Source organism: Sphaeramia orbicularis, chromosome 13 (genome assembly GCF_902148855.1).
Source record: "Sphaeramia orbicularis chromosome 13, fSphaOr1.1, whole genome shotgun sequence".
In the NCBI taxonomy this organism is placed as follows: Eukaryota; Metazoa; Chordata; class Actinopteri; order Kurtiformes; family Apogonidae; genus Sphaeramia; species Sphaeramia orbicularis.
The window spans coordinates 17,265,027-17,290,599 of NC_043969.1; the positions used below are offsets into that span (position 1 = coordinate 17,265,027).

The 25,573-nt window shown below is 37.7% G+C and overlaps 1 protein-coding gene across 48 annotated transcripts; it reads left to right on the plus strand.

The window, feature by feature from the left end:
• The first annotated feature begins 1,715 nt into the window (after window positions 1-1,715).
• On the plus strand, window positions 1,716-16,663 carry sh3bgr (SH3 domain binding glutamate-rich protein). 48 transcript variants are annotated; one of them, XM_030152127.1, is made up of 13 exons: window positions 1,716-1,878; window positions 3,406-3,591; window positions 3,883-3,963; window positions 5,042-5,131; window positions 6,046-6,252; window positions 6,861-6,884; window positions 7,018-7,038; window positions 9,654-9,677; window positions 10,065-10,091; window positions 13,209-13,235; window positions 14,383-14,412; window positions 14,924-14,986; window positions 15,987-16,663. In XM_030152127.1, the coding sequence occupies exons 1-12, from the start codon at window positions 1,834-1,836 to the stop codon at window positions 14,939-14,941; spliced, it is 780 nt and encodes a 259-aa protein (XP_030007987.1). In that variant the 5' UTR covers window positions 1,716-1,833; the 3' UTR covers window positions 14,942-14,986; window positions 15,987-16,663. The 48 variants fall into 48 exon arrangements, with proteins under 48 accessions (XP_030007987.1, XP_030007994.1, XP_030007986.1 ...); XM_030152126.1 differs by having other exon boundaries at window positions 1,717-1,878; window positions 6,858-6,884; XM_030152128.1 differs by having other exon boundaries at window positions 1,717-1,878; window positions 6,046-6,237; window positions 6,858-6,884.
• The last annotated feature ends 8,910 nt before the right edge of the window (window positions 16,664-25,573 follow it).

The window sequence follows — 25,573 nt, forward strand, 5'->3', positions numbered from 1 at the left end:
TGCTTCACATGTTCTTCTTTATAGGTTTCCTCCATTAATATGAGACCACAACAATGATAATAATGCAATACACACTCCAGCTTCATTCTAAAGTTAAATGATTTTGTTTTATTTATTTTATTATTTATTTATTTATTTATTTATTTATTTATTTATTTATTTATTTATTTTACCACAAATACCCTTTGCTAAATAGCGCATAGAAAACAAGTTAAAAAAAAAAAAAAAAAAAAAACTTGAGTCGTTAATACCTTATTTAATTGGCATTTTTATTAGATGTAACCTAAAACATAAGAGCTTACCTTTTGTTGGTATAAGAGCTGTTGTTCGTGTCATGTTGTGTTTTCACTTAGGTATTCGCAAAGTTGCCTAGTTTGAAATATTTTGAGAGAAATGTGTTTCATCAGCCATGAGTTGTAAAAATTCCCACACCATTCAGCGAAGCGCAGAATAATAATAATAATTCATCGTGGGGGTTGTGCACGTGTAAGCCTGAAATTCTTGCAGTGCAATAATTTGTTGAGCAGTTAATTAGTTGGGATTCTTTTTTTTTTTTTTTCTCCTCAAATTTAACGTGTGAATCAAAGCTATAAATTATTATTATTATTATTATCATTATTATTAATTAATTATTTTTTAAATTAATTTTATTTTTTTTTAAGATAATAATTATAATCATTATGGTTAAATAAAATAACAACAACAATAATATAATGATAATATTAATTATTATATTAGGCTATTATTTTAATTAATATATTGTTAATGAATAAATTCCATATAAATAGACACACACACACACACACACACACACACACACACATATATATTATTATTATTATTATTATTATTTATTTTTATTTTTTTTACTTATTATTTATTGGACACATGGACATTCAACATACAGTCATAAGACTTGGATTGTAAATACTCAAAAGACAACAGACTGAAGTATCACATCAGATAGGTTCATACCAACAAGTTTACACACAGAGAAAATGAAAACAAAATGAAACAAAGCCGAACAATACAGAAACAAAACAAAAATAGGACAAAACAAAAACTAAAAACTGTTTGTGTGTATGCGTATGTGTGTGTGTGTGTGTGTGTGTGCGCGCGCGCGCGTGTGTGTGGTGGGGGGTGGGGGGCTTGCTCTTTTAGTCCAAAACAATATGTACAACACTGGTGTGTTGTTCAATAGACCTATATTAAAGCAATGTTTGTGTTATTTTCTGATTTGATTGTCAGTATCCACCATTTTATATTATTTATTTTTATATTTGCACCTTTTTAGCCAAAAATGTTAATTTGTAGCTTTGATCAAAACGTTAAATTTGAGGGAAAAACAAAAAAACTAATTCATTTCTCAAGAAATGATAGCATGGCAAGAATGTCAGACAGACTACTGTGCATAATTTCAGCCTAATCTGTCATTATTAGAGGCCTGTTTGAAAACCAGTGACAGGCCTGGTTCCAGACTAGGGAAACCACAGACTTGCAGCCTATAGTACTGGTCAGTGCTATTTCTGTCCATATATGAACTCAGCACGGAGCTGGAAACCAACTTCTCTGTCGCTGTCGCCGACAGACAGCTGAAGTTGCCAATCAGTCCGTGTGGTGGTGCGCCACGAGGGGCCAACCCACCAATCCTGCACTAATGGAGCCCCGAGACTAAAATAGACGTGTGTGTGTGTGTGTGTGTGTGGCAGAGTGTGTGTGTTTGTGCATGCATGTGTGTGATCTCAGTCCTGGTTGCGCTCTAATAATAGCAGAGGCAGCCTGCTCCTTTAAGAACCCACTTGTTGCATAGTTTACGAAATATATTGTAACAAAATGGTTATTAAAGTCTTCCTCGCCTCTTCGTCGGGATCCACTGCGGTAAGCCTTTGTTTCTTTGTAAAGTTTACTTTCCTGAGTGCAGATCTGGCCTTTTATCCACAGAGACTCAACAGCGTCAAACACGTCGGAATTAATGTCACTTGACTTTTAGTTCTGCTCATCTGTCTTCTTTGGATCTATTTGGGCTTTGTTTAGTTTACATGGCCATCAAGTGTTATGATTCTGTCGTTATTCTGGATCTTTTTGGAATAGGGGTCTCCCAAAGTTGTTGGTTTTTGTTTTTTTTTGTTTTTTTTTAATGTCACGAACCCCGATAAAACTTTATGGCCAGTGTTTATCCAGATTCCAGAAACACACTTCTGTGACAGTATGTGTGATGAGATGTTGGACCTCAGAACCACTGTGTAGACTTGAAGTGTGCAGATAAGGAGGGGAAGTCACTTCATCTTCTTGATCTACTTTTGGCAGGGCTAAATAAGCAGAGTCAACTGGCTTAGAGGTGTCATGGTGGCTCAGTTGTGTCACAGCAAGAAGGAGCTGAAGCTGAGTCCTATCATTAGTTTTGCATGTTTTGAATCTTTCACCAAGTCCATGATGGGATTGATCCAGATTCCCATAATTACATTTTGAGTCCGTTGTCTTCATTTATAACAGGGGTGTCAAACTCATGTCAGTTCAGGGGCCACATACAGCCCAATATGACCTGAAGTGGGCCAGATCATTAAAATAATAATATATAAATAATATCAATTCCAAAATTTGTATGTCTAAGTTCCATGTATGCCATTATTTGGCCTCAGCTTCTCATTTTCACGTTCATTACAGCTTACAGTGGATCTACAAATACACAAAACATTTATTAACAGGCAGAATATTGGAACAATTACACTTAATTTTCTTAAGACATTTCAGGTTGTTCACATTGGTTCAGGTTATTCACATTTTTTGTAAAAGACTAGTCTGTAAATGTAAACATTTTTGTGTAATTTTACGTTTTTCTACACAAAAACAAAGGAAAATTTGTGGTTTTCATTATATATAGTTTATTATGATAGTATTCACTTTAGATCAAACTGACCTTTATTTAAACATCCTAAATTATTAATATCTGTAGTGTAATTTTTGCATTTTACTATTTCATTCCGCGGGTCGGATTAGACCCTTTGGCGGGCCGGTTTTGGCTCCCGGGCTGCATGTTTGACATCTCTGATTTATGTACTTATTTGTTTTAACCTCCTAAGACCCAGGAAATGTCAGCAAAGTACAAGTTTTTTTTGTTTTTTATTAAATACGTGCCTATATTGGAAACATCATGATGCAATAGTTTTTTCAGATGCAGTTTTTAAAATTTTTACAGAATGTCCTTTGTGGTGGACAGTTATCTTTTCTTTTTTTTGTATAAAGTTGTGAAACTCTTGTCCACAAATGTAGACAGAAAACCCATAGCTGGGTTTTAGGGGGTTAAGGTGCAACATCATCTGCCAGTTTTGGACCCATTTAAATAGTGCACACAGAAGGAAACACCGTAATGTCACCAATGTCTTCTTAATTTTTTTCTATTTGCAGATCAAGAAGAAGCAGCAGGATGTGGTGGGCTTCTTGGAGGCTCTTAAGGTGGAGTACGCTCAGCTGGACATCGCCTGCAACGAGGAGAACCGCATGTGGATGAGGCAGAACGTCCCACAGGAGAAGAAGCCCGCCAATGGCATCCCCCTGCCCCCTCAGATCTTCAACGAAGAGAGCTACTGTGGGGTGAATTCACACAAACATATTCACAGCCACTACACATTTTGTTGAAGAGCCAAACTCATTCCACAGTGGTGGGCCATGAGTGGGTTTGTTCTCCACAGTTCACCATCTAGTACTTCTGGTTGGATGAGAAAATTCACCTAAATCTAACACTTTATAATGTTTTTTAGTGGTGAAGTGAAACCCACCTTTGCTACTGTACTCAATAAAACACTGCACTTCCTACCTAAAGAAAAAATACAGGAATATGCCACTGACATAAGTATAAAACTGTTTTTTCTTATTTTCTTTTAGGACTATGACACATTTTTTGATGCCAAGGAAGACAACTCCGTGTATGCCTTCTTGGGACTCCCTCCTCCACCTGGGTCAAAGGTTAATACTTTTTTTTTTACTTTTGTTGGTGTAAACAATAATTTAAGTAGTGCTAAATAAATGAATCCAGAATGCTCTGTTTAATCCATTATCTTCCACTTAGTATTTATCTGTAATGAATAGCCTAATACAGTGGTTCTCAAACTTTTTACAGTGGAGTGCCCCCTGAAATATACTTTTTTAGCCATATACCCCAACTCTTGCTTTTCTGAATGAAAAAAATCAGGCAAAATTTTTTCCTATGCCAAAGGTGTCTGTTTATATTTTCAAAACTTTATAAACAAACAACATATATTTAACTGTAATATAAAAAAATAGAAAATGTTTTTAAAGTAAATTTTGGGTGCAAAATATAGTCTGAAAAGTGCCCTCTCTCATTGATAAGAAAAATAAATAAATTGGTCATTAACTAATAAACGAACCTTCCATTAACAAAATGTTATTACTTGGCTACTCAGATAATCTCATTTTGAATAACATAAAATAGAAATGTTTTTAAAATGTTACCAAAGCTTAAACAAGATGACTGACAATCAAACTTTTATATAAATGTATTTATAGTGTTTTATATTTCAGCATTAATTCTCATTTATTTTGTATTCAGTACATGATGACTTATTTAATGTATTTTTCCAAAAAAATTTCAAGAACCCCCTGGGCTTCTTCCAAGTACCCCTTAGGGTATGCATACCCCACTTTGGGAACCCCTGGCCTAATATATTTCCATTCTCAGTCCAAGTTCTCATCAGGATTTTCTGCAGTACATCAAATTAATTGTGTTTGTCCCATGGTTAAAATCTCAACAGGGTCATGCAGAATGGTGTAAATAGACCTGATTCAGTTACATCCACTAGTCGTCCTGTACTTCTTGATTTGCAGTTTACAAGTCTGTTTTTAATTTTCAGGTTCAATTATGTTTAAATGGATGTAATTCTGGCTTGGATTTTAAGAAAATGATTTAATTTTGGAGGAAATACAGCTTTTACCACAGATACTGCCTGGTGATCCACAGTTAAGGTTAACTTTTGAGGCTGTATGATAAACCTGCGTTAAACCTTATGCAATCTCCTTGACACAGGAAGCAGAGCTAGCTGACAAGGCCCACATTTTGGAAAACGGGACCCATGCTGAGGAAACTAACGGAGAGGAAAACCTTGATGATTCAATAGTAATGCCTTCTTACTGTTGCTTTTCCTTCATGCTTTGTTTTCCTTCACAGTGAATGACTTTTTTCCTTTCTTTCAACTATTCTCTCTTCCTTCCTTTATTTCTAGTTGTCACCTCTTATCTTAATTTCCTATAGATAAATGTCCCAGTCATCACATTCACTAATCATTATATCGCATGGTGTTTTATTTCACAATAACAAAAACCATGAAACTATATCTTTGCATAACTGAACTCGATTATGAAGAATGTTTGATGATATTGAATTCAGTTACTGTTTTAAAATAACTCTCTATGGTTTGGTTTGCTTTGTGAATTATGGACATTTGTGGTATTTGTTATTATCATAGTATTTGTTGCATCATCTCTGCATATTTCTTGATTCCAGTGACTTTCCAGTAACTCTACATTTTTCCTTTCTCTAACTCCTTTCCTTGCTTTGTACAATGTCATCACAGTGCAGATTAGATACACTGAAGCTTAAGACATTACCATATTTTGTGGATTATTTCGTAATTACTACAGTGGAATTACGTCCAAGTTCTTAAACCAGAAATTTATGTAAAATCAGATCAGTATATGAGCCTCACTTGTTGTATATATTATACATACTGCATTATAGGATTCTGTCATAGCTGAAAAAATGCAAAGCGCTGCTAGTTTTACTTTGCATCGTTGCATCATTCCAACATTTTACTGACACTTCATTCTATACTTTAAATTACTGCTGTTTCTTCTTCCCTTCACTTTTTTCCCCAACATTAATGAATGCCTGTCTTTCCTTTATGAAACTTTCTGCACCATCCTGAGGCTGTTTGAGGCAGTTTCTCAGCCACTGTGTGGTTAATATATTTCTTTCTTTCAGGTTGTTTGTTTTCTGCGCTTTACCCGTTGTTGTTTTCACCTCACAATAAGGAGGTTCCTGTGGAGGAGCGTAATGGGGATGCACACGGAGAGGAGGAGCAGGCAGCTGAGGAGGAGGAGGAGGAGGAAGGTGAGGGTGGCGAGGAGGAGGAGGTAGCAGAAGGAGAAACTGCAGAAGATGATGCCTTGGAAGGAGAAACAGCAGGAGACGCAGCGGAGGAGGCAGTGGAAGAAACAGACGAGGTCACAGAAGACACAGTAATTGCCACCTAACTACTAGAATCCTGTGCTGTGCTTTCCTCCCATCGTTCTGCCTCCTCTTCCCTTTGTTGAATGATCTGAATGGTTTTTCTTTTCCTGTCCTGTATCTTCCCGTCATTCCTGGAATGTTTATTCCCTTCAGCATCTGTCCTTTCCACCTTCTTCCTCCACTCTCATCCCTTCCTTCAGTATTAAGGGTTTGCCTCCTGTCACTCTCGTACTGCATCTCCTCCACAAGTTTCACTCTGGATTCTGTTTTTTTTTTTTTTTTTTACTAATACACCACCTGCAACATTCCTCTCCACCAGTTCAAACTGTCCCATCAGCACCACTGGACATTTAACCTCTGCACCATTGCATTTCCTTAACATATTATGGGTTGCAGTGCTCTCTTTTTTTTTTTTTTTGTTATTTTCTTCCATTTGACGTAGATGTTGTCCTTCCTTGTCCAGCACACATTGCACAGTTTACTATTAACCATCCTGTTGAGGTTTGTCAGTAGGATCCCATAAACACTCTGCTCTGTGTGTTTTTATTGTTTTTCCTCTATTTTACATGAGCACAATCTGCATTCTCTCATAATATCATATGTTTTCTCTTAGCAGGCCCATGCAGATGAGGAAGAACAGGTAAGTTTATCAAGTTCAATTCGGTTCCAAACAAATGAGAAGGACAACTGGAACAATGCTTTATAGACAAATTCAGCTGTTGTAAAAATGTAGAACAATTTAATTTCAGCTTTGCTTTTCTTTTTTTAAACAGGAAGAAGCTGATGAGGACAGGGTAAGAAGGGACCGTGTATGTTTTTATGTTAATCAAGCATTGATACCAAAAAAACACACCATTCCTTTATTATTAATTTGATGTGAATGCACGTGAACTATAAATGCATAAATGAATGTTCATGAACTAACCATGTCCTTCTATAAGCAGTTATTGTTGGTTTATAATATGCATAACTATAAATGATCCTCAGTAATTACCAAAATTCAACATTTACTCAACTTTTACTTTATCTCTTTCTGAAGTCGAAGTAATATAAACAAGCAACACTTAGACAAACAGTGGTGATAAAACGAATAAAAAAGCAATTTGGTAAACAATAAAACCGTAAGAATAATTGAAGGAATCGCAGCCAGAGTCTTGGCTTAACTATAGCGATAAAAACGATAGAAGGGAATTGACTAAAATAATAAAACACTAAAAGCCATTAAGAATAATTGAAGCAATTAAAATATAAGGCGAATGAATCAGCTAAAACAAGGCAAACTGGAAGTGAAATATGGTGGGTTTAAAAGTCTAATTTGCAATAAGGTTAAAAATGAAGCAAACTTAAACTTTTTTGCACAGTGTTCCAGGTGGCAGGTACATGATGAATAAAACTGGATATTCACAGATCAGTAAAAACAGTTGGTCCCAGCAACATAATGCAGTCAATGTTCTAATGGAGCCCACTCTAAAAGACAATAATAAGGCAATATATTGGAGTAAAACAATCGGTAAGGGCATTATTAATTAAATAAATGGGTGCTTCTATGAAACTGGTTTCATTTTGGTACCTGGCACATTGCCAGCTTTTTTAGACCCAATAATATAAGAGAAATTTAGATATATAGTATTTTCCCCCAGGATGAACCTCATGATGACCTCAGATAAATGCAAAAAAATTATACTCTTGCTCTGAGCCATCCCAAAATTCATGAATTTTTAGTCAAATATTGGGGCCAAAATAGGACCCAAATTGGGACAGGAAAAACTACCTAGGTGTCAGTGCATTGAAGATGGAAAACATGGCTTGAAATGGTCTTATATACTGCTTTAAATAAAGACACTGTGTTACATTTGTCGATCCTAGTGGTTTTTCTAATCCAGACATGCAGGTTTTTCATGAATCGGTAGTCTCATTCCAGGTTTTGCGTGTAACCCATTGTGTCTACTGGCATTACATACAGAACCTGCCCATTTAAACACGTGTAAATCATGAGTGATTTTGCAACAGCGGTCATTTTTGTGAAACACTCTGCCTTGCATAATTAGTTCGATTCCCAAAATGTACCTGTGAGAGAAAAAAGAGATATTCCAAAAAAAAAAAATAGTAGCACATAATTTTCATGTCCTTTTTACAGTCTTACATGCAGATTTTTGTATAAAAATAATATAAAAATGTGTTTTATCTGGAAAACAGTTTCTCTTTTATCTCAGTAAATACTTTTGTAAAAAAAACAGACCCAAAGCTTCCAAACTTGCTTCGTAACATTAGTCTACATCTGGTTTGAATTTTTAGCCCCCATGTCCTGTTTTTAAGGACCAGTTATAAGCACCCAAATAAAAATCCATTGTCAGACCTGCCTTATATGTAGATACATACATCCAAACTTAACATCCAAAATGATGAATACTACAACTGTTAAAGCATGCATTTATAAAATATTAATAAAATGTAAAGATACAAAAAGATTCCTCAATAACAATTCTTCTACAATGCAAAGGAAAGCAAGTTTAAGACGATCTTATTGGTCCACATTCCAAGATTTTTCTACTCTATACTTGACTCAGTTACATTTTCAAAAAGATGAGAAGATTTTAAAAGTACATAATCATTAAGTGTGTAGATTTACAATTATAGCTTATTTGACATTATTAATTGCTTTGTACATTGAGGTGAAGGGCAGCTTTTCTAAAATTCAGAACATGTTAAATTTATTGATGAATTGTTTTTGAGAGAGAGTGATTTATGATATAATGAAACAGTGAGTAGAAACAGCTGATCCTCATTAATATCCCCAATGAATGTCCACATAACCTTTTTTTTCAAACCAATAATAAACAGTATCCCTTCACATGGTACTTAGTGGTGTTGAACCTGTATGTACTGTTACTCAGGTTGTAGTTTAACCACACAAGGTCACCTCATGTCCCATTTGCATCTCTTTGACCATGATTCTCCTCTGACATTACTAACCACCCACATTCTTCTCTTCAGTGTCATGTCATCGTGGGATTTTGTGAGTCTTATCTCATGTTATAACTTGCACTGTAGCTGTTTTGTACAAAAGAAGCTGTGTCATGGGAACGCATGTCATGAACTGTTAAAACAAACTGACTCTTTTATATGATTAAAATATCTCATCCTAAATCTACAATAATCTAAAATATGCAAATAAATACTTCTAATAATCATTGTCATTAGACGCTGTAGTTCATTACACATCATAAATTCCTCCATCTTTGTTTAGGTGGGTTGCATTTCATTCTGATTGATTGCGATCACTTAACAGCATCAGTTTCAGAAGGCATTCTGCAGGTGTTCACATCAGTCTTGTTCCTCCTGCATGCACTGTTTGGCACTTGACTCCTTATTTGCCCTTTTGTCCATCTTTTGGTTTGCTCCCCCTCAGGAGGAAGAGGATTTGCAGTCAGAGGTAACTGTACGTCGGTGATCGCCTCTATCTACAACAAGTGTGTGGATTTGGTGGTGCAAGGAGAAGACCGTTATGGGTTGGGTAGGGGGAGGACGGGGTGGGCCTCTCTGCCTTGTAATGTGCTGTTCCGACTCATCTGTTTTACTCTTTAATTCACCTCCGCTTTCTCCTCTCTTTTCTCTTTATCACTCCATTCTTGTTTTGTTTCCTTCTGTTTCTGCTAACAAGCTATTCCTCATTTCTTCCCAGTTGTGTTGCTGCTTCCTGACAACCTCAACTATCCCTTTCATTTCCATTTTACATCAGAAGACACTCTATCATGCATGTATGTGGTGCTCATTTGCTTCCCATACAGCCTGTTGACCTGGTATCTGTTTGCTCCTGTAGGAGGAAGAAGAACTACGGCAGCTTGAGGTAGAACCATGTGACCATTTCTTTTACCCTCCCCATAGCCCGATTTTTTTTTTACTTGTCTTGCTTCTTTTTCCACTGACTCTTCAGTTTCAGTCTTTTTTTTTTTGTCACTGTAGCCATCGCATATCAAACATTGCTCCATTATTCTTCTTTTGGTTACTTGTTTTTAGTAGAGCCAGACCTGCTGAGGATGTATTAGACATTTCCTGAGTGTGTGTATAGTTCTGCTTGCTTTTAGAAGGGACCAAAGATGGGACCAATCACATATCTGAATGAGTTGCATGGCAAGGAGTCAGAATAAAGTACCAGATAATAGCCAACATTACCTGCCATATCAAGAGGTTTTGCTTGTAACCTCAAGTATGTGCCCCCTTTGCTCATATACCATATATCCCCCAAAAAATTACAATCTGATTTTCTGCAATGATAGCTTTAAAAATAGTGAATCAATCAAAATGTAATTTCAGGGCATGAAACTATAACATATTACCTACATCTTGCAGAAATCCCCATTTGATTTGCTTCAGTGGTCACAGAGAAATGAGCATCTTTGTAAAGCATGTCAGAAGTCCCTTCCCTCCAAGTTTTGTAAAGAGACGCGTTGTCCATTGTGTTCACGCCTTACAAATACTAAGTTGCTCATTGTGTTCTCGCACAGAAATATCTCCTTTGAAAAAGTGATTGCTTGTTTCTTTTAATTTTCAACTAATGAAATGAATAATGAATTACATCAAAAAGGAAGCAGATTTCTGAGTTTTGCAAATGTTGGTAAGGTGCGACAGTGAATGATTGAAGAAAGATAAGAAAAGCACTCGGAGGGCACAGACCTCTGCCAAGGTGGACCAGCCCACCCCCCATCACCACCAAAATTTAATCATTTGTTCCTTGTGCCAGTATCAACATTTCCTGAAAGTTTCATCCAAATCTGTCCATAACTTTTTGAGTTATCTTGCTAACAGACAGACAAACCCCAATGAAAACATAACCTCCACTGTTACACTTGGCGGAGGTAATTACACTGAATGCTCTCTGAGCAGGAGTTAGTTGCAGACCAACCATACTGAATTTGCAGTTTGAGAATTGAATAGGTAAGAATCGAAGTGAAATGCTTGTCAACAGATGTTAGCTTTCTAGGGAACAAATGCAAAATAGTAATTGAGAGATCAATAGATCTTTCAACAACAGTACCTCACATGAGTACACACCATTGATATAATATTATGCACAGAATTTGAATTCATTTGTTAGTTGCTCTGTCAGTTGTGAGCAAAATATTTTCATTCATATGGATGCCAAGAGCATCCAAGTGCCAAACTTGGAAGAAACGAACCCATGACATGCTTTACAAAGATCCACATTTTTTCCTTGACCATTGAACAAAATGAAATGGGGTTTTCTGCAAGATGTAGGTAACAAGTTATAGTTTCATATGCTGATATAGCATTTAAATTGTTTAATTATTTTGAAAGTTATCAATGCGGAAAGTCCGATTGTAATTTTTTTGGGGGGACATACAGTATGATATGATCACCACAAGTGAGTGTGGTAAAGTACTTTAAAGGGGTTATATGTATTACTGATATTCCAAACTCTCAACAACAGGGGTAGTCACATACCAGAACACACTTATGACTACTAAATCCACCAATGAATGAAACATTCTTTGTCTAATGATCTGAATGTGTTGCTTCAGCCCATAGTTTACATTATAGCTCTGTTAACTTTGCTCTGTTTTTAGACAGAAAACTGCCACAGTAAAACCATAAATCACCTCTGTTTTCTGTATGGTTTGTGTTGTCAATAGCAGCAGTAAAGATCTGTTTAGAATCGAACAAACAAGGTCAGAGCTGTCACAGTTTTGTCTGAATCATGCAGCAAAATTAGCAAAGATAACAACATCACATAATAACTTTATACCTTCATAAGCCTCACAATGAAACTCACCTGTGTAGAAAAAATGCTGGGATTTCATCATCGAACTCTATTCTTTTCAATTAGAGCTGTGTCTTATGGTGAAAACAACAACAGTGCATCTAGCTTTTATCACTTTGAGTACTTTATTTGACTTTGAAAGTTGTTTCTTAGTGGTTCTGATCCCATCTCATCACTTTCTGACGAGTTGATCAAAGGCCCAATTCCAATAGTTTTCCCCACCAAGGGAGACTGACAGTGACTCACTACTCTAGTGGTCACATGAATTTGTGGGCTCAAGGGTTTAAATAGATGAAGTGCATATCTCTACAATTCAATATATTGATGTTTTTTGGCATAGCTTCAGAGATATTCTAAACAATCTAATGATAATTTTAGGTCCCATTTTAATAGTTGAAAGTAGAAACACTACATATAGCCCCTTTGACTGGTAATACAAATAAGAAAAGAAGTACTATACTATTAGTTGTGTGTGCACATTAAATTTAATCACAGGTTTCTCTGCATCCCTGCTTACAGATTCATAAACACATTCACACAATGACCCATTGTTTCAATCACATTCAAGACCTAAATCATAGGGATGCAGGGCTGATGGTGGAACTTTTCACACAGTGTTACTTCACTCAATTTAGACCCAACCAGACCCTAAATCAGCATTTATTTGCAAATCTTTAATGTTTTTCTTCTGATCTGAACACTGTGTGTAAAGGTTGTTTTTTTTTTTTTTTTTTTTGCTTTTCTGAAACATTCCAGCTTCTTGCCTGAGGTTTTATCACTTAGAGTGTGCTTCACTGCTTTGCTCTGCTTTCTCTCCTCTCGATTCTTCCGTCTTTTTTGTCAATGTCCTACCTTTTTTTTTACAGGAGGATGAACAAGGCAGTGAGGTAGTTCCCTGTGTCTTGTGGTGTTTTGTGTTTTTACCCCCTTTAGACTTTAGCAGGGTTCACTTCACTCCCTCTCTCTTCCTCTCCCCTTGTTTTTCTCTCTTTGTGTGCTGCATGGTCTTTCAAATTCTTTTCCATGGAGATGCCTGGTGGTGTGTAGCATGATAAATGTGACACTGCTTTACTTAAATCTCAGGTGGATTTAATGTGGCAATACCAGTCAAATATGGACCAATATGTAGGTTTTGTTTCCTTCTCTTTGAAAATCACTTACATCACTCGGTTTTATGTTCTATAGGAAGAAGAAGAGGCTGAAGTACAAGAGGTATATTGGGATTGCAGAATATGTTCTGCATGGTGTGAAATCGATGTCTTGGGGATTTTTGTTATGCATGATCTGAGATTGTATGTACAGATACATTTCCAACGTCTCTCCCCATACCAGTCATGCTTCATGCTGTCCAGTGCACAGTGTGGGAATGTACCACAGCTCAGACTTTTACTGGTGAACGTTTTTTAAAAAAAAGACAATACACTTTACTTTGTTGTTGTGCAGAGTTGAAGTGGGCGTTCAAAGATGTTGTCATAGTCACTTTCTGTGAAAGCCTGTCGAGTTATTGTTGCTTTTCTGTTCTGATGTCCCAAGAACAGGTGGAAAGAGTGTTTTTTGTTGGGGGGGGGGGTTTGTCTCAAACTGCCTGTGTGCATATGAGTTGGACGTGTTTTCAGTTTGATTTTGTTGCACCATGAGGGGACACCCTGTCTTGACAGATAGGGTGGGAAAGTTTCTTTTTTTCTTTTTTGAAGAAGTCATGACTTGTGTTTCTTTTTTGCCAAGAGCATTTTGAAACAAAGTGAATGTGACAAGTTCCAGAGAGGATGAATGAGAGGAAGCACTTTGCGTTATTGTGCAATATTAAAGTGGAGAAAAACAACTCAAAAGTCATGTGCAATACATCAAATGAAGGCCGCTACTATTCGCTTTCAGTCCGTGTAGATCAGGTTGTAATAGTGGTTCAGTACTTGGTATCTTAAGCTGTTTGACAACATGTTGGAATCAAGACAGTTTGGCGTCTAATTACAGATAATGATGTCAGTTCCCTTAATCCTCCAGTGCTGGTGCAGTTCAGTCATCAACCTGCAATAACAAGGAGCAGTTCTCAGTTAATGATTACACTTTATCCAAAAACAAGGGTTTGCATTTGCGATCGCCTTCTACAGCACCACTCCTGTGTCACTGAAAACGTCAACTGAGGATATGAAGACATCCAAGACGCATTAGTGTTCTTAATTTCTCTCACCCCTGCTGTCATTACTACCATCTGCTCCTCTTTTGGATGACTTCCATTTTTAACCTTCCCCACACAGCAAACACTAATATTTAAGATCCTCTCAACCTTCCATGTTCTTTGGACCATGACTTCTCAGCCCGCCCCTTTTTCTCTTTCTCTTCTTTTTTGAAATCGTCAAAGGAAGAAGAAGACGATGAGGAAGAAACACAGGTAGTATTACGTCAAGTGAAAAAGAACCCAATCTACACTTTTGCCTGTGTTTTTTTCCTGCCTGCTTTGTTCTTGTTGAGAAGAATAAGTAGCAGTAAAATCACATCTGAGTAATACACGGTTTTATTTGGAATTAGTGGTGTTGATGGGAGAGCAACAAGGCATAGACTAACAAGAAACAAGACGGCTATTTTTGGCAAGGAAATCTGTTGGCTTTGGCAGAAGAGTCTTCATCAGCTTTTGTTAAATTACAACATAAGCACATCCCGCTGTAATCTTTTTTCCATACAGTCAAAAAGAATAGGGTGCTTTCCAGTACAATGAATGTGCTGAAAATAATAATAATAATAGTAACAATAAGGAACACCCCTTAACCTTCAGAATCATATTAGGAACTCAGAATTTATCTTTAAAAACAAGGGTTAGCACATTTAATAAACTCTTAAATATCTTATCTGTTCATTGCTTCTATGGATTTTTCAATATATGGTTATTATTTTCTTTTTATCAGGGAGAAGAGGCTGAGTAGTTAATGCCAGGAGATGCTGATGATGTTGACTTACTACCAACACAGGTAAAACACTCCATTTTTTCCTCCTCATTAACTGGCTTCACTGCTTTTGCTTCACCACTGGATGGCAGTAAAACATTATGTGGGTTGGTAGCAAACATAATGGCATGAGTCAGTCTCTTTTTGTGTTGCTTTTACGTCTGGCATTTATGTAACCAGATTAATTAAAAAGATAAACCTGTGCTGTGGTAAGTGCTCTGCTTTTGTGTACCTCTTCGACCCCGATATCCATTTAGAATCCGCTATATAATAGAACACAATTACTCTGCCTACTTTATCTATGTAAAATATACAAAGCAGCAATGCCAGGCAGCATTACAGAAAATAATGTTCATGTTGTTGTCTTTTTTTATGTAAAATACACATAAATCTCACATTCAAACACTGGTTAACCTTGGTGTTTGTATAGATTTGACCTTTGTTTTGTGTCTCTCTGTACTATGAAGTGTTCAGTCAGTGGAAGTAAAATAATGCAGCAGCTTATTTACCAGAGACTGCCACTACTGTCTCCATCTGCAGACAGCTCCAGTGAGCACACACAGTGCCTGGGGATCATCGAGAGTCACAAAACATCTCACAGTTCCTTTATTTTGTTCCTCTGAGGCAGTGGCAGTGATGATAATGATGGTAATGATGGTAATAATCCTAATCTTCAAAGCCTGTCTGCTAGTCCCTCTCTGCATGTCAGGCATCCGTGACCTACTGCAAGAAATCTGGTAGGACTAGGCAGGGCTACGTAGCTCTAAAGGAACGGCGATGCCTGCCCGCCTCCCTCCTCTCTTAGCTGTCGTCCAACCCCTGCAAGCCCCTGTCACGCCTTGTTAGAGGGAGCTGCTAAGTGAGCTTCAGATGTGCCTCCGGAGAAGCGGGCACACTGGGTGGCACAGGCGCAGCGGTGGTGGTCGTGGCGGCGGTGGTGAATGCATCAGCCACTGTAAGCAACTCGCAAATGTGTGACCTCATTTTTTTTTTTTTTTTTTTATCTGCTCATCTTGTTTTCCAGCCTGAAGGACCCTCCCGTTTCATCTCTCCCTGACCCCTTTGACGCTTGACCCCCTTAGCCCATCAGACTGCCCCTCAATCCTGCACTGGACCCCCACTGGAAACCATCAGCTGTGTCCTTGCAGCCAGGCGCCGTCCAAACTGAAAAGTCCTAACCTATATTTGCCACTCCTTTACCTTTTTGACTGCAATATTGACTTAATTTTTATATTTTGCTTGTAGAATGAAACATACTGTAGGACTAATGAAAATGTGCAGAGGAGACTAGTGGTGTCCGTTTGTCTTTAATGAGTATCTTTTGTAAAATGCACAAACAGTTTTGTTTTACCTTTAAATATTCTAGTTTTATAATGCAAAGAGACCGCCGCCTTGTCAAAACATGTAACCTTGGCAAACTTAATTCGTGGCCTCGATTTCAGATTCAAAGGTTCATAACTCTGTTTTAAATGAAGTCTATTGTTTTATTTCAATCCCAGTGTTTTGTTCATTCTTTTTTCAACCGAATGTGTAACTGACATCCAATGAGCACATGAATAATCCGCACATAAGACTGCAAACTACTCCACCACTGAAAGTACTTCTGCCAATCCTGCTGTTCAGTCAATGCACTTTGTGAAACGTGACAAATACTTGGATGTAATGGAAAATGCAATAAAGTAGACTGGTAACAAAAATGAAGAGGCTCTGTCTAATTTTATTATAAACTATTGTGTTGGGATATTTATAGATCAGTGGATCATTGTGCAGTCTGTGCAGCACAGTAGTGAACAGGAAAAGAAAAACAAATGCCCATTCCCTTGTGATTTCAGGATGAGGTGGAGGGACTGCAGTATATTCACAGAATGGAATGGAAATTGTTTTTGTTCGGGCATATATGTCACATGTTAAATTAGAAAAATATACAATAACCTCAACATACAGAAGAATGGCAGCTGAAATATGATGTTACCAAAAACAGAAAACAATATGTAGCCTTATCAAACTAGAAAAACTACCAGATTCATCATCATGTGTTTGGAGGGTAGCAAATCTCCTGGGAACTGGGGACTTCCAAGGGCCATTGTTTGCCATCTGAGTCACATTTACATCATGGGGCAAAGTTCCCACTGACTTTGGTAATATTTAACAGGACAGTTTTGGGTGACATAGCTGAGCACTGGGCATGAAACAGCATCGCTGACATGAATTTGTTGTGTGTGTTACAGTTGTTGCTAATCCACAAAGACACCAGACGGAGGTGAGTAAAGGAAATAAGACAGAGAAATTTGTGTGTTTTAGTTCTACTGTTTATTTTATTATGGGAGGCAGCAGATGCCGCTTCTTGCTGTGTGTGATAGCAGTTTTTATATGCCTGCTGCAAGGCTCATAACCATTAAGTGATGATTATTTTAATGGGCAACTGACTTGAATGATCTGAAATGTTTGTACTCTGACCACAATGTAAAGATACTCCTTAAATTTAGCAATGAATAAAACAAGTGCCTACAGTGAACATATAGTCACAGCTTTATTGCATGTATTACTCTTGATTTTGACAAACTATAGAAGATGTTCTACATAATATGAAACATGTTCACGTAATTAGCAATTTTAATATGCCAGAATTGATTCAGTTTGTTTTATTTCAGGTCTGTTTGGCTTTGAAAAATGGACTGAATGGATTGATTGATTGATTAACTATGGACGTCTTCCCTCTGTTACTGCTCCTACTTTCTTGCAGAATTCAAGGTGAGAGTTCAGCTCAAAACAAACACAGCAGCTTGTTTGATGGAAGATGTGTCACAGAAGCCAGTAATGTACTTGTATTAACAGCCACATTCAGTGCTTTGGTGTGCATGATAGCAGCACTCTCAGATAAAACCCATAGACAATCTAATTAGAGGGCCTAATGGTCTATCTGCACTTTATAATTAATTTCCTTCAAAATGGCTGCCTATCTAGTTAACTGTAACATGTAGCCAGTGGTCAGGGGACTGTAGAGTCACTGGTTCACAGTCCCAGTAGGAGTGTGGGCATATTATGCTCATTACTCTGCTATTCTCCAATTGCAATAAAAAGAAATAGCTGTATAGCCTGGCCTACATATTTCTCAGACCTAATTTCCTAAACGGATGCATAATTTATGGCTCCACACACTGGATATAGAGGGTAACGCAGTTAGCTCACCACAACAAATTATACATCTATACAGCTGGAATACTATGGCATAAACCTGTAATTCATATTTCACAATTTGACACTAATATTAATAATTTTCCTCCTCCTCTGCAATAGAAAGCCATAACCATCGTGCACGGTAGCTCATAGATGTTCCCACACTGAGTCTCATAACCAGATCTCTGAAGAATGATCACACTTTAACAGTTGAAACCTTCACCCCTCTAGATGAAGCTGCTGGGAGCCACTGATGAATTCTCTTTTGTCAGTATTTCATCCATAAATGCTTTTCGCCACCGCTCAGGCTACTCAGCCAAATCACCGGTTTGCATTCAGACAGCTACAGCAAGAAACAGATGTAGGGAGTTCTGCTGTCACATTCTTTCTTTGTCTCTTTACTGCCTTTAGGTGTGCCTGATATCTCTCATACTTTTTTTTTTCACTCTTTCGTTTCATGTCTTATTCTCTCTGTGCCTTTTTGAGTTTCTTCTTCTTCTTGAGTTTGTCTGGAAGTCCTCTCGAGCATGGTGTCCAACTGTACATTTTCACTTTGTAGACTGATTTCATGATCAAAAAGCAGGATTTCAAATTAGGCTTTCACTTTTTCTGAAATCCTGTCTCAGCCTCAATTCATAGGCGCTTAACTCGAACAATACTCCTGATTTATTGTCAGTACATGTAAATGCATCTCTGTTGAAGGGGGATATTATTATTAGTATTGCACAATCATGCTGTTGTATAATAACAGTATAGAGTACAGTATAGGGTACCATCATATTCCCATGTGTGATGAAGTTGCTGAAGAGATCTACAGTCTTTTCTTTTGATTATGTGAAGACTTGCAAGCAGTTTTTCAAGCAGAGTTATACCAAAAAATTTAGCAGTCTTGCTATTCTTGTATTTTCCTTGCCACTAAGGCATTATCATTATATTCTCATTAGATCAGTGTTTTAGATTATTGCTGATTTTTTTCTTTTTATTTTCCACAAATGTGTTTACAGTTTTAAACATTTTATTCAGAATTTCATTTCATATCATTTGAGTGTCCAATGCAAGGTTGCAAGACATCTCCATGATCCATTGATTAGGTGTAGGTCCTTCTTACATTTTCTCCAAAGTTTCTTTTTTTTTTTATTGAATTTTGATATTGTAACAATCATAACTGTACAACTGAATGTACAAAAAATATAACATCCCCTGATGCATCTCATACTCTAACAAAAATATATAAACACACACATCCAAAATGAATGCTTAAAAAAATTAAAATTAAAAATATGTATATATATATATTTAGTTACAATGACAAATTTTTTGTGTCCATCTTTTTAATATATGATAAGACAGGCTGCCACATTGCATAGAATTTGGCTGCATTGCCTCTTGTGGTATATCTTATTTTCTCTAATGTCAGATAGTTTGAATGTCCTTGTATTGTCAGGAAATAACACACTTGGCTTCTTTGAGTTACTTGAAACAGCTCGAGGAAGATGTACAAAACACACAATTTTGTATCCACAGATATAACACATTTTTCACATTTTGACTGATTTTTACATTATTTTGAGTTCTGGCTTTGTAACATTATATCAGTTAAGGAATAGTTAAGCAGTAGACCTCCACTTATTGGTGAGTGTGTGTTTACACTAGCTTTAGCCTGTTTTAGTTTTGTAACTTCTGTCTGTCTTCCTGTGGGTCTCCAGCAGTCACAGCTCAGATAAAACTGTCACCTGAAACCCAGACAGTCCTGCGAGGGGAAGAAACCCGTTTCACCTGCAGCACCTCCAACACTCAGTGGACTGTTATGGTGTGGATGCTGAATGGTGCCGCAGCACTCACCATCTCAAACCAGTTTGGTGTCCTGCCCTCCATCAATCTTAATGTGACAGCCGAGAAAAGCCCTGACTCACGTGGAGATGCCTGGGTGTTTGTCCTAAAGAACACAGAGAGACAACACCAGGGAGAAGTGACCTGTGACCTCCAGGGCATTGGCAGCAAAACAGCAAGTCTGTTTGTCCAAGGTTTGTATGTTCATATTTGTGTGTCTCTGTGTGTGCAAGTGGGGTCAAGGGAGGGACAGTGTTAGTGTGTGTGGGTTACCTTGATTCATTGTAACAGGAAGGCAACAAGGAATTGTTTGTTTCTGCTGCACAGAATTTCAAAGGCTTTTGTACAGCTAGTCTCTCTTAGGGAAACTCGATTTTTTACAACCATGAACACCCACGCACATGCACACGCACACATTCACACATGCACACATGCACACACAAAGCAACAATGGGAACACATAGCAAGTCTCTTGAAACCTACTGCAGTGTAAGAGCACAAGCACAGATTTTAACCTTGACAAGGTAGAAACACTGTGTAAAAGAAGTAAATGAAGTAAGCTAAGCAAAAGTTATGCAGCCACTTTGATTCTTTCCACCCACGTACCACTGTTTCTATTCATAAAACTCAACAACAATCCAAGACAAAACATTATTTTGCCTCTGCATCCAAGGTGCACATTTTAATTAACTGCCTTTGATTTATTATGGTGAAGTGGAGGTTTCAAGAACAAAAGTTTTCAGTCGTTTTGTAAAAGCAGCTGAACTTGTGCCTGAGGGATCAATCGTGAGTAGAGAAATCATTAAGGTCTCTATCGTGGAGTACATTTGCACGGGCGTGTTTGATGGTCTCTTTGACATTGTTAATGACAGTGGGGAGTGTGGGTGGTGTTGGAGATGGAAATTGATTGGCTCCCAGTTATAAATACCAGGTGGAAAGTGCTGGACTGGATGTCAGCCTGAAGAATTTGCAGATTTACTGACCACAGCCTCTCCTCTCCTCTCCTCTCCTCTCCTCTCCTCTCCTCTCCTCTCCTCTCCTCTCCTCTCCTCTCCTCTCCTCTCCTCTACTCTCCTCTCCTCTCCTCTCATTTCTCCCCTCCTCATTCCTCCTCTCCTTTCCTTGTTTCTCCTCTCCTCATTTCTCCTCTCTTCTCCTCTCCTTGTTTCTCCTCCCATCTCCTTGTTTCTCCTCTCCTCTCCTCTCCTCTCCTCTCCTCTCCTCTCCTCTCCTCTCCTCTCCTCTCCTCTCTCTCCTCTCCTCTCCTCTCCTCTCCTCTCCTCTCTCCTCTCCTCTCCTCTCCTCTCCTCTCCTCTCATTTCTCCCCTCCTCATTCCTCCTCTCCTTTCCTTGTTTCTCCTCTCCTCATTTCTCCTCTCCTCATTTCTCCTCTCTTCTCCTCTCCTTGTTTCTCCTCCCATCTCCTTGTTTCTCCTCTCCTCTCCTCTCCTCTCCTCTCCTCCTGGGTGGCATACTTGCGAGTTAATACTTGATAAGAATCAGCAGTGTTCTGCAGTTCTGATGGAGTTGTTATCTTGAACTGGAATGCTCTGCAGTGTAACCCCACACATTTCCAAGTGGGAATTCCCTTATAGCAATTACAAAAGAAAATCAAAAACTGTCACAACTGAATTAGATCAATAGCGGCACTTTAAATTGCCATATGTTCATTTCCATACATATTACTTTAAAAGATTGTCTGATAAAAAAAAGAGTTAGCATTTAACAAATAACACACTCTCACGATATTGGCTTCTTTTATTGGACTGCAATAGCACAACACACGAGGCAGCACACTAGATGACGACTTCTTAAATACATCCAGAGTACCCTCTACCTCTACTTCCTTTGACCGTATCATTCAGCTTATTTCCATCTACAGTATGTATCCTTGAAGTGTGAGCTCAGCTAAAAACAGTGTCCAAACATCTCCGTAAAAAGGAAACAAAACCAATGATCCGCTGCATCCAATATATTATAAAGAGAGCCTCCATTGCAGCCAGTTCCACAAATTCCCACTGACATATGCACCCATTAACAGTAGTGTATGGTGAATCAGACCCTCCAGTCTAGATGCAGAGGATCACTATGACCTGACACAGCCTTTGAATTAATTGTGCATCCTGGCATGCCCAGTTAACAGTCAGCAACTCTGCCTGTGATTTGTATACTGCAGCCTCAAATATACTGTTGGAGAGGGGCCATGAATCTCCACAGGGCCGGCTGACTCTATATGCTATCATCCACACTCGCCGCTTTAATTGTCCAATATAGATGATGTAAATATGAACTCACACTCCTGTGTGCTCTCGCTGCTCTTTCACTACCCCTTTTTCTTACTCACACATTTGCACACAAACCTTTCACTGGAACAGATCAATATGGCTGCATGTGCTGCTGAGTACAAACAGAATCTGCAGTGAGGGCTGTAGAAAAGGAGGCCTCTTTGATATAAATCAGAGAAGACTGAACATGCCTGTGGAGGCCGGATAACTGATTGATTGAAATAGATTTTCACCCATGCACGCTTACATGTGTTATTAACTGTGTATATGTAACACAAACTGCATGCACCTACACGCCCTTATCTTGCATTTAGACATGTACAAGCATGATCATCTGAGGAGCAATGGTGAAAGAAATATTCAAATATTTTACTCACTGCAAAATACAATTGGACTAAAGTATTACATTAAAAATGTAAGTACACTGTTTCCCATAAAGTTGGAATGAAATATTTTTACCTCTTCTCATGAAATCATTGTAACAATGTGATTTATTCTTGACAGATAAAGTGTATATAAAGTGAACTCTGTATATAATCATTGTACCTGGTCAATGGTGATTACTGATGTGTATAAATAGGAAAAAAAAGAGAAATGTGTTTGAAAACAAAATTATTCCAACTATATGGGCAACAATTTACTTTCATTTTTACATGATCAACAAGAATGTACTTTTAAGTATGAAAAGTAATAAAGGATTGAGGCTTTGCACATCTATCTCTGGTAACAGGTGCAAAGAGATCAATCAAAATTCAGGAGAGTCCCACACACTGTAAAACTTGCAATAGTGAAGATATTTTAATTCAATTCAACACTTCAGCTGCATCAGTCATTTTGAATAGGGAGTGACCTACTTATTCAAACCTACCTAAATTAGCAGGATTTTTTTTTTCCTTCTGAGTCCTGTTGTTTGTATCTTTTTCAGCATCACATTCATTTTCTCTGTTTTTGTGATGCAATATGAGCACTCACATCAGTTTTTAATCAGTGCTTTTCTTGTAATTATTTTTCCTTGTTATAATTTAATTGCCATCACTTTAATTGTGGTTTCTGACATTAAATTGGGCAAAAAATTGAATTAAAGAACAAAATTTGTTCTCTGGTAGGTAGGTCAATCCCCACTGAAATGGCTGATTGCGGTCATGCAACTGTTTGCCCAGTGAAGGCTTAAGGTGGAAATGTTGCATGATTTGAAAAGAAAAGAAGTATGATAAGTTTCAGTTATATGTAGTTTTTAGAATTTCTATTATGCTTATAATGCATTTTTACTGCCACAGATTGTTCACGTTAAGCTGATTTTACTTCTTTATACATGGTCGTGTACCTTAAGCTGCAGAAATATACCATATTTAGTCAAATCATGATATGTTTGTAGTGTTACTTTCCATGTTTTTCTAAGAAAAAAAATCTACTTTTCATGATCTTAAAAAAGTATATTCAGCTTTATGACAGCTTTCAGCTTTTTGCATGTTGCAGCGTTTCCAAAAGTGTTTAGAATTAGGACAGGTTTCTCATCCACCAAAGGAACACTTCATTCGTTAATTCATCACAAGCATTCAAAACCAAAATATTTAGACATCAAAATGTTTTCACCGGATGGGAAGGGGATGAAAAATTTTCCAATAAAAGTGAGTACAGTATTTGCTTTTGAGATGCAGTAGAGTTTAAAGTATAAAATTATGAAAATACTCAAGTGATGTAGTTTGATTTAAACTTAATTACAGTGATGAGTAAGATTACTTTCCACCCCTTCAGAGGAGAGGGCATTCCATAAACTCCACACATTAAATACTGGCCTTAAGTAGCTTCCCCTCTGAGGTCCTCTGCTGACAAATCACTACAATTGGTTTTAGCTGAGGGCTGCCCTTCTCACACAGTGCCCCAAAGTCTTCAGAGTTTCCCTACAGTGATTAACAAACCTTATGAAACCTTATTTCAGGACTCACTTAGACTGAAGCTTTTAGGAGTGCTGATGTTGTTCCTTTCTCTATTCAGATGTATCAGTCAGCTGTGATTGTCTAAAGCTTTTCCTCAATCAGTGCAAATCAGGCTACTTGTCCCCTTCCAACCCTTATTCACTGCCTCTAAGATTTCCTTAGAGTCATTGGAGTTGACTATCTGAACCTCTAACTTTCACAATAGGATGGTACCGTGTTTATGGCACCAAATCGGGCATCAAATAAAAGCTCATGGAGAATAGCGACAGCCAATAACACGTACAAAACATCTGAGAATTTGAACCTAAATCAACAGAGACATGTCATTCGCTTAGACAAAGCACCAAAGCTTCTGTAATTATCTTTCTGTCTATAGCAATTGTCTGTTGCATCCATAGCCTTTCATTGTGCCAGACAATAGAATTCACATATGAGATACTGTATCTCCCAGGGCCTTAAGTGGCTTATTTGGCTGGCAGGGAAGGAGATGAAGGGGAACAAAGAGGAGCAGGCAATTGAGACTTTGAGACATGTGATCAATCACCCGGGATGGATGAAATCCATCTTTTATCAGTGAACAAGCCAAATGGAAAGGTGATTCTCATCTCTGGGTTCAGATACGTGCATACAAGTACATAAAAATAATAGATTTCTACGAAACAAAATCACTCACATGCATCTGTGAACCTGTAAAAAATGCAAAAGTGACGCTTTGTTAATGTGGTGGTTTTCTGGTTGCAGAAAAAGGCAGCGTAAGAATCTTTGGGGAGACTAAACTTGCTTTTCAGGGGCAGCCTGTGGTGTTTGAGTGTGAGGCAGTAGGATGGTACCCTGAGCCTCTCTTACAATGGCAGATGAATGACAGAAAGGTAAATAAATAGCTGCAATTAGACACCCTCAATCTTATCTCTATGATAAATTTGATGTATCTAATGACTTTGCACTGTTTTATCTTGTCAAAAAAACAGTACACTGTTTATTCATAAATGATTTATCTCTGCTCTTTATTCTGATAAACACATTGTCACTTCACATCCTAAACATCCCAATCAGTGATCAGACTGTAAACACTAATATTAATTCTCTCAAACTGTAAAATGAAATGTAGATGAGCCGTGGTGATTACAACATCAGTACTGAAGAGACCACAAGTAGCCTCTTCACTGTGACCAGTAACCTGACCGTGACGGCAACAAAGAGCTCTCTAGTCGACTGTCTGGCCTCTGTGTCTGCTCTGACCACACCACTGAAGAGCAGCGTCCGCCTGACAGTGGGTGAGAGCACGTACTTTAACACTATTATGTGTCATTATGTTGTTCATTAATATACAGCGCATATGAAAACAGAAGTAGCATGTTTGTTATTTGTGTGCAAAGTAAAGA